The sequence below is a fragment of the Anneissia japonica genome, unplaced genomic scaffold (genome assembly GCF_011630105.1).
Source record: "Anneissia japonica isolate Jap-2015-1 unplaced genomic scaffold, ASM1163010v1 scaffold376_len1572418_cov194, whole genome shotgun sequence".
NCBI classification, from domain to species: Eukaryota; Metazoa; Echinodermata; class Crinoidea; order Comatulida; family Comatulidae; genus Anneissia; species Anneissia japonica.
The window spans coordinates 92,217-102,989 of record NW_022741166.1 but is presented as its reverse complement, the minus strand read 5'-3'; the positions used below and the strand labels follow the sequence as shown (position 1 = coordinate 102,989).

Genomic DNA, 10,773 nt, shown 5'->3' with positions numbered 1-10,773 from the left:
CTGCTGTACCTACAATCTACTCTACAGTAGTATTGTTTCCTGCCTAAAAAATTTAAATGTGATTGAGGATGATGTCATAGCTAAAAAATCCTAATTAATGAGAACAATAGAAAGGAATGTAGGGGTGCACAGGGTCCAAGGACAAGATAATAAGTTGTCATTTTTCATTTGTAGTCTGCGTAATATGAAACAAACTGCATGAATCCATCTAAAAACAATTAGTTTTTACTTGTTTCAACCTCATTAGGTTCCATACAGCTTGTTAGGAACAATCACTGGAGTCAATGGACCGTGATTACATGACTGTTACCCCTGTCACTGTGACAGCTGAAGGAAAGTGCTAATGAAACTGTTTATTTCTATTTTGGAAATCTGTATAATACTTTTGCAGTATTACAGTAATATGGTTGTTTATTGTTTATTTTTTATGTCAAATCCTGCTTATCGTGGACCTGAATATTGTTCATAGAAAATCACTAGTGATTAGATCAATAAGATGGAGAAAGAGCGGTGGCACATTTGATTGATACAGCATAATATAATATTATGAATGTTTGAAATTAGCATAATTAATTCATGGAATTTTTAGATGAATAATTCATGAAAACTCTGAGTTGGTAGTTTTTCTGAATATATTTGTAAGTTTATACAAAGCACTTCACATGTAATTCAATCAATCAGAAAAGTTAAGATGAATAAAACAACCCCTAGACTGAATAACTCTTGGATTAAACTCTTCTGATAAAGTAAAATGCAGACCAGCTAAAATTGATTGTGTAAAAAGCTGCATACAGAATCCTTCGGATTGTAAGGTCTATTGAATTACAGTAAGTAAGTGTGTAAGAATAGGGAGGCTGGCGTACAGATCATCGCAAAGCGGTCTTTGCACAACACAACAGAACACGGCCCATGTGCATGTTAATGAAGGCACAGTCTCTTCAGAAACAAGCAGGAGGTTCTCCTCGATACTACACTTTTTTTTATATGAACCAGTAAAATTGCCCAGGCTTAGTGCTCTAATTTTTTTTTTTAGCAAATTTCAAGCTCAAAATTGTCTTGTGTTCTTAATATTTTTAAACACTTTTCAAACTAGAAAATTATTATTGTACAGCTATACATTACATGTTATGATACTGCACTGTATTAAACTGTAGAGGGTGTCACATAGCCATGCCTATTGCAAATAAGGTACTGAGAAGTTTTGTTGGTTTTCTTTCTTTTTTTATAAAAAAGCTCATTTTGAAATTTTTTTCTCAGCTTGAATTTGTACTTATTTTGTTCTTAATTTTTAAGCATTTTCAGCCTCAGTGTTGTAAAAAAAAGTGTACCAGGGTGGTTTGCAACTGCTGTGGTCCCCAAGGGCCTGTTCCAAACTTTTTACATGAATAAGGTGCTGTCTAAAACCCAAGAAATGAATTTAGCATGTGATTTTGAGTGCTAAATTTTACGGTACTACATACACACATACTGTACTGTACAATACAGTGTGACATAATGTGCATTATGGCAGCTGCATATTTGTGTGTAACGTGTGTAGGTTTTAGGTGTGAACCATGTGTGCAGTGCAGCTGTAGAAAATGCTGGGACCATTTCATCTAGGTGTGAATGAGCTGCAATAATGTGATATAACTAACAGTACTGAATGCTTTATAAACAATTCATCAGTCAATACATTATTCTTTAAAAATATAATACTCTGGACTTGATGCATGGTCAGCAAGTACCATATCTGTAATTTAAAAAAATTGAAATCCAGGTCCTTATACAGTGGGTTTAAAGAAATGTCAAAATGGTAAAAGTAAATTATATTTAAGTACATTAAAATTAAAAGAACATTTATGTAAAAATATTTTTTTTGTACAGGACTTTATGTTATGAGTCTCGTTTATAGTATTTTTTTTAGATTGAGCTTTATAAGTCTGCAGTTTTATTTGAAGTTTTCCTTCATCTTGTTACCAATATTTTCAATCGTTCTTCAATCCTTCAACACAAAAGCTAAACCTAAAACTAAAATGGAGACTCATGTCACAACAAAAATTTTTAGGTCCCAAGGGTGACTTTTTGGAGTTTAAGGGCAAACTGTACTGTACACAGTCTCTATGCACCTTATAAAGTATGGTTTGGTTATCTTTGCCTTAGAAAAAGAAAGAAAAAGTACTAATGTGCACCTGATGACAAATGACTCAGTGAATTTATAAATTATTATTAATCACTCGTTAAATCATCCACTATGTTTTACCTCCCTAGTATAAACACTTTAACATGCTTCAGTCTGACCTATCTAATAGTAAATGTCTGATAAATCATTAGGGTTGTTATCAGGAGGCCATTAGTAATGATAATTACTGGTCAATTTGGCATTCCTTGTTGATGACTTCACTGTTAATTCTCTAGCATTAATGGCAATACAGTACCGCATATATAATTATTTCTTTCATTTTTGGAGAAAATTCTGTATATTGTATCACATACTTAAGGATATTTGTATCCTTTGAATACTAGCATTCTTTACAATAGAAAAAATATTTTCCCCCACCCTCCCATTTGTTTTAGCTAGTGCAATTACATTTATGGGTATCAATTATTATCTACATTTTAAATATTCAAAATCTGTATCTCATTAACAGTTTACGGTAATAAAAATTCTTTTACATCTGAACAGCAATAAGTAACGTAATTCACATTTTGAAATAATTTTTTTCTGATAGCCAATGACAAAACAATCTCTGGAATATAAATTTTATTTGTGTATGTGTACAGTATTGTTTTCCCGTTCTTGAATAGTGTTTTTTATATTTTATTTAATAGGAAAAGAGAAGTTGCATGGAGGTAGCGGGCAAGGGATAATGATAAGGCCAAAGTCTGGAAGGCGTGAAGATCCCCGAAGACATACATTATCCAGTGGCATTGATTATAACATGGTAAGTTTGCCTGAACATTAACATGATTTGTTGGACATGGTTCAAGTAGAAACATTAAGATTTCTTATTACAGTATTATCAGTCACCATTACTTAACTTCATCGTCATTATCAAATCATCATCCTCATCATCATCCTCATCGTTCACTATTACCATCATCTTTGTTTTTATCATCACCATCATTTTCAACATCATCATAATCATAATCATCATCACCATCATCATCATCATTATCAGCATCATCTTTATCAGCATCATAATCCCTATCAACATCTTCTCCACCAAAACAGATCATGGAGGTATGAACAGATGAAGTTGTATTGTACTGTATACCTAATAGCTTATTGGTTATTTGTGTTCTGGACCAAGTGTTACATTTCAGGTTCAACTTATCATAGAAACAGGATTTTTTTAAAATCATGATTAAAAACAGCTCAACTTTGCCAAGTCTCATTTGTACAGTATAGCAGGGGTGGGCATAAAATGGGTCAGAAGGCCAAAACTATATTTTATTCAGCACTGAGGGCTGCAAGCAGACATATGAAAACTCAACTTGTTCATTACAGTTGCAGAAACCTTCATATACACTGCTTTTATACCATGTTTATGCTCAGCACTTTTATGCTCAGATGTTTGGTGTTGGGCTGTAAAATGGAGTTTTCTTGCCAAATTTGGTTGGTGGTCCGTAAAAATATACTTTATATACAGGCCGCAACAAAATTGCCGTCAGGCCGCATCTTGTCTGTGCAGGGCCACACTTTTCCCACCTGTATACTGTATTCTTGAAAATGATCAAATAGATCAAAATGTTGAATCTCAAAATGTCTCTGTCTCTTCGGAGTTACTGTCTTTTTGTTTTGTATACAATATGGACAGCATCTTGCGTGTATAGTGTTTTGTCTTGTGAAATGATTCCACAAGACTTGGCTGTTTCTCTTCTATTCTAGTTAAAAGCAGCCTTGTTAATTTATAAACACCCGATTACCTGAACTTAATTTGCAATGACATCATCTGTCCATTACCCATTAGCTAAGATGTCTTGTTTATTAAACATTTCCACCGTTGTATCCATCTCTGTCGTAGCAGCTTTGTCATTGACTCTCACATACTGCAATGATGGTATTACAAAGAAATAATATAATTTGATTAGTGGTGATAGTCTTTATTTGAAATCTATTTGTTAACTACAGTAGTCTTCCACCTTAATTAATTTAGTCTTTCAGTTTCAAGAGTTTCTAGTGTATTAATTAGATCAAGCTAATAAAATGTCACATAGAGCAGTCAGATTTCAGGTTTGTAAATAAGCTTAACTAAGCAGAGAATTTACAATATAGTATATTTTATTAGTTTATTTTATTGTTTAAGTAAAGATTAACAAGCAAAATAATCAGACAATCATTAATTTTTTTTGTTACTGTTTATGTGGTACAAATCTACAGTATAATATTGGCCGATGTCATATTGGGCAGGCTGCTGCAAATGGCAAGTCTACTTTGTGTTCAGACAGATAGTTTCAATGCTGGCTGTGAAGTTGGTGGAAAAATTGCAGTGCCCAAACTATGGCCTTGTGTTATTTAAGATAGGGTATGTTCACACATACGATGTAAGACTGGCGATGCTTACGCCGTCGTAATCTAATCCACCGACTAAAGTGTTCACACAAACGGTGTTCGCTATATTAACGGTGGCGTTAAACTAGTAGTAATATAGGCCCATGGGGTAATAGTTTTCAGTTTTAAATAATGTACGGGTTCTTAAACTGTAGTAAAATATTTACAGTGCATCATTAACACTTTCAAATCTGTGAATTGTTCGAAGTGAACTTATATGATTATTGTATTTTCAATGAACAATTTTACTTCTGATTTTTCAGCTAGCATTGTGGAACAATTGTTGGTGTTGCAGGTTTTAATAGACAGACAGTCTAAATAGGTTAAAATATATTACAAAACACAATCAACAAATGATATACATTGTAAACTAAGTAAAATGCAATAGAAAAAGAACCCCTTTACCATTTCATTTACAGAGAGCACAGGAAAGAGATCAAAGTAACTAATCTATTGCAATCGTGATTGGTCAATCTCTTAAAATGAGGTCAAATCATTCAAGCATCACTGGCGTTAGTTCCGTGGCGTTAACTAATCTGGGGTCTGCAGGTAGCGTTAACGCCACAGAGGTGGCATTGTGAGTGGCGTCAGTAACGCCACTGCCTAGTTCACACACAAAGGCGTACACTACGCCAGGCTTACGCCAGACTCGCGCCGTGTGTTTGAACATACCCATAGTATAGTCTAACCTTGGTTGCCTGGGGTAAAACCTTAAATGAAACCATTTTATTGATGGCAAAATCAATAAAGAATTAAAATGTGTTCTACAGCTCAAGTACAAAAGGAGTCAAGAGTAGCTTTGTAGAATAAAACCTTTCTGATTTCACAAGATTTCGCCCACTAATGGGTTGATCAGATTTCTATTACTAAGCGCTAGAAATTTCATGCCTGCCTCTTTCTATAATATTTAATGATAGTAACTTCATTAGAAATATACACATCTGTACTTAAACTACTGTACAATTGTCAAAATAACTCATATTTATAATTATTTAAAAAATATATTACCACACTTATACAGTACTAGTTGTACATGATTAAAAGGAACAGTACAACTCTATATTTTTATCTTCCATGTAAAATAAAACTAATTATTCTTCAGTCAGAGATCATCTTGTCTGTACACAATGGTTCATTATCTCTCAACTTAAAGAACTGCACTGCGTAGTGCAAAAGATCTATTGTGTTGCATATTAGTAATACATTTTGGTGTTGCCTGTTCCTATATGTCATTGTTATATAGACTATAATACGATATTAATCTTTATGATATAATCAGTAAAAATATTCAACAATGCCATTTTTTTTTCTCACAATTTTCAGATTGTTTGCACTTTGTCTTCAATCCTTTGACTTGACAAAATATCTTTTATAATGACCGCTTATTGATTACCATCCGATCTCCTTGATTGCCTTTCTCTTTAATTCGTAATTGATACTGTTCTTGAAATCAAGTAAGCAATAAATTGTTAATTGAACGGCTGTCAATGATCTTTGTATTGGCATAACCACTTCCTGCATCTTCTCACCTGGCTTGGAAGTGCCAGACAATTTCCCTTGGGCAATTTATGCTAGAAAGAAAGATCCCCCAGAGCAATGGAAAGGTGGCCTATCAAGGCCAAGTATTATGTAGGTAATTGTATTGCAGCAGATATTGGTGTTAAATTTCACATAAGGTGCTGTAAATATAAACTGGATGTTTTGTGTTTCTCTCCTTCAGTTGTAAGTGTAAACTAAAGAAAAAAAATGAAGAGTTGACATTCATATCTAAGGCCCTATCAAAAAAAATTATTAGTTTATCATCCTCCTTTAAAATAAATTACAATTTTATTTAAAAACAGTAAAAATTAAGGATACAATGATAATAAAAATAATATAACTGTTTGGCCTTGTGTAATATTAAAATATTGCATTTATTTTCACTAGAATAAAGAGTGCTAATAGTAATCTGACATGACAAAGGTGAGGTTGTGTTAGTCCACTGGAGGACCCCTCCCATAAAGACTGAACCATCTCATTGTCTATCCACTTCCATCTCCTGTCTTATGTCAATATTTTAATAAATTTGATAGCTCTGATTTCAACTTTGTGGGAAAATGGTTTTTGTTTTTCAGAATTTGACATTATCTGTCCTACTGTAATACATACAAGAAGATACTGTACAAATATAATTTTTTTGAATGGATAAACAGAAATTCTTCTCAACAGGCATTGCAAAGCATAGAAACTGTCAAATATAAATATTATTGATAAAAAATGATAGTAATACTGAACAATAAATAATAGGTCCTACTTGATAACATTATAATAAACATACAAAATTTTAAGGCTGAATAAAAAGTTAACACTAACAGTAGGTGAAAGATGTTTTATAAATAGCTATATAAGATTGGTCAGCCATGCATTTAAAAAGTCAGCACACACACATGAATAATTTTTAATTGTATAGCCTGAGCCTCTTCCATTGTTAACTGATATGGCGCAGGAGTTTAAAATGAAATTTTCCAATAAGTATAATACACTGTAGGATTGCTGAATTGATAGATTTGGAATGTTAGTGTGAATAAGAGATAGGAATGTACTCTAGGGAAGATTTAAGCAGGGGGAGTACTTTGGTGACAGCTTCCCATACCATAGGTACAGTGTTGCACCTGTCACACATTAGCCAGCTTTGAATGCTAAATACACAAATGACCTACAGTAGCTATTGATAATAAATTTTATTTTAATAAAAATTATTCTCATATAGGTACTCTGTATTGTAGTAGGCCTACTAATCTATGATTAAAACAATCTTAGTGAATTAGTCGATATACAGTATGTATGAATAACATTAATAAAAATTATGTGAAACTATTCAATAACATTGACTGTCATATATGGAAGGGTGTAGGACATGATTCGGTTTCGTCAAGTTAGGCTAGATATGTACACTGGTCCCATTATTAGTATTTATCCAATAAGACTTGGTTCTACCAACTGAATCCTGGGCGAGGAGCGGTTCAAACCAGCACTGATGTTGAGGCCCTGCCATAGTGCTCTTCCACTTGACTTGCCCATAAAGCGGTGCTTAATGAAAGAGCTTATTAGATCACTAAACTGCAAACAGATGCCTCTCTCGAACTTCAAGCTGACTAGATAGGAAAATAGTAAGATCTTTGGACTTAGGAACAAGAGGTAATATGAAATGGATAGGTATTCTTTTTCTTAACACATTTTTCGGGGGCACAAATATCTTTGGGGGTGTGCGTTACACCCTCCCTCTTAGATTTGCCACATCGTAAAGTGTGTGGTTTTTTGAACAAAAATGTATACTATACAAATGTTTTAACTGCTTATTGTTGATATGGGAATGCATTATGAATGCCACATTTGTCCCAAGAGAACTATAAAAGAATAATTTAATTGGCCATTTTTGAAATTGGATTTGAATAAAACGAAAAATGATCAAGAGATGGATGTCAAATTTAATTGAATATATTTATTACAACGCATTTACAAATCAATCATGCTATGGAATTAAAAAAAATTGTTTGATTTCAGAATGTGTCATTCAGACTGCAATCTGACTATTAGATTACAAAACATTCCTGCAGACTATTATTTTTGAATTTGTTAGTTTTTATAAAGAAGATTCTAAGATTAATAAAGATGTAGATATGATAGAAAAACCAGTCCATCATGTCATATATCATATATATTTTATGTCATATCATGTATCATAATATCATACCATATCATGTATATCATAACAAATATCATTTATTTTGTCCTTGAAGCACAAACAAACACAAACAGCATCTGAAAACTTATTCAGGATTGCTTAAAAGTGACCTCCCAGGTTGCAAAAATCAAATTTTATACATGTAATTTGTAACATAGGACATATTTATATTAAAAATTTAATTGAAAATTGATTTTATATTTCTGTACTATTATTATTAAATTTTATATTTCAGTATCAGTACACATGATGGATTATAATATTGTGTTATAGTTTAAAAGCCTGTTTATACTTGCAACAAACGATAATGATAAAATGCTAAAGTAAAAGGCAATTGTTCTTAAAAGAAAATAAAAGAAATAAGAGTTTTCACACTAGCACGATTCGATAACGATTTATCGTGTATACGATAAAAAATATTTTCACAAGTGAAATGATGTCATAATCATGGGAAAATGATAAAATTGTTTTACTACTATGATTTTATCGCTTTCCCATGATTATTGAATTGTGCTAGTGTGAACATTCCTTTTAATTTTTTTTATTTTCTATATGAACAATTGCTTTTTAGTTTTTTATTTTTATCATTATCCTTGCTAGTAATGTCAAACAGGCTTTAACACATTGAGATGGTTTTTTGGGGAGGGATGGTGGGAACAAGAAAATATAATATACCGAGGTCCTTGGTTCAATCCTTCTAAAATGTGACTAATTTTTCTAATTACAACTAAATATATCAAGGATGTATGCTAAAATCAACTTCTCAACCCAAAGCCTACAATACTTTTTTGCAAAAAGTGGAAAAGTCCTTAAATAAAATAATGTTAAATGTGAGTATTCCTACATTTAGCACATGACCTACAGTTTACAGAACATTGATGTAGGATAAACGCATCATTAAGTTAACCCTTGTTTGGTTTTTTTTATTGAAAAGAATAATGAATTTAGTGAGGTGAACCATGGTAAAATCTTAGTTGATGACCTCCTTGATTCTTGAAGCCCAAATTGGATAAGCATGTATTATATCAGATTTACAGTTTGTAATCCTCGGTCAACAGTACATACTCCTTTACTTGATCTAGTTCACACACATTACCCATATAAATAAATTAATCAATGCTCTTCAAACAAAAGTATATTTGGTGTTAAGCTCAGTCTAAGTTTAAGCTTAAGATTCTAATACAAAGCATAGTGAGAGGGGGAATATAATACCCATTAAAACTGAGTACCCCCTGTAGCTCAAAATTAAATTCTAAGCACTGTTCCGCTTTATAAGTTATGAATAATTGTTAAGGACTCCAAGGAGTTGCTGTTGAATTGCTTGCTTAGAAATTAGAATTTCCACTGTGAGCAGTGTGCTAATATAGTGTTCTTTTGTCATTATGATGTTTATTTAGTTTGTGACAATGACTACTGGTCTTCCAGTCTTAAACAATACATCACTGACAGTTGAAAGATCACTAGTGTCAGTGATCTCAGATTGCTTGCCATCAAATTGTGTGTGTAGACCTTACATTATATAAGCTATGTTCCGACGTATCCGATGCAAGTTAATGAGAAATCCAGTCAAGTTGCACCAAATTTTATTGTATATCTACCTTAGAGTTACATGATAGTTTGAATATTAAAGTGATTTCTTTTGATCTCATGATGGTGTTTCATTAAAACAAAGACGACAAAACAGGAATTAAATTAGGCATACGCTAGGTCAAATGCTATGCCAAGGGCTTATGAATGACTCCTGGTAGGCCATCCCAACTATCGATAAATAAAAGGCATTTTATATGTTCAACAATTTAATTGTTTCATCTCCACTTGGTAGAGCATTTCGTAAAAGCGCAATAACAGACTCTCTGTTTTTTTCACCTAGCCAAAGCCTACCTATGAATATTACAAGATTTTCGGCAGCTTTACCGAGCTACCTACCACATTTTATTTTTGCTAGAAAGCGTAAATTCCAGTGGCCAAAGGCTTCCGTATTAGCTTTAATCTCAGAATCATGTATCTCACTGGACTGGCATTTGCCGTATCTTGTTCAGCTGTATCTTTATACACAGCGAACGTACTACCATGGTGTGACACGAATATTTATATGAAGTTCGCAACGAACGGTAGTAGTACAAACTAATTCTGTAATGTTTTATTTGGATTCCCTTTGACAATTATAAAGTAAAAAACAGCTCAAAAAGGAAAGATACCTTGGTTAATATTATTAACCAACTAGGCCTAGAATTTCGCAAAAATAAGACCGTGGTCAAACTACAGATGTTATTGCAATAAACATGTGGTAAGCCATTTAATCAGTGGGGTGGCCTGACCTTCCCTCAGATGAGAGCCTTGCCAATCCGGTCATTTGTCGGTGTTAGCTTGCGGGTTGAAGCGCATGTTTTCTATCAGGTGATCCCGTTCATGTGGTTGGTGTCAACCTCATAACAAGTGCTTGTTCGATAACTACGATGTCACCAGTGTAGCATACACCGTTGGAACAAGGCTATATTAATATACACACGTATAAAGC

General features: G+C 33.0%; 1 protein-coding gene across 1 annotated transcript in view; it reads left to right on the top strand.

The window, feature by feature from the left end:
• The window catches only part of LOC117118669 (suppressor APC domain-containing protein 2-like), a 36,039-nt gene that overhangs the window by 9,928 nt on the left and 15,338 nt on the right, over nucleotides 1-10,773 (top strand). Inside the window, exon 3 of the mRNA XM_033263341.1 lies at nucleotides 2,809-2,921. Coding sequence (XP_033119232.1) covers nucleotides 2,809-2,921 — 113 coding nt within the window. The remainder of the gene's footprint in view (nucleotides 1-2,808; nucleotides 2,922-10,773) is intronic.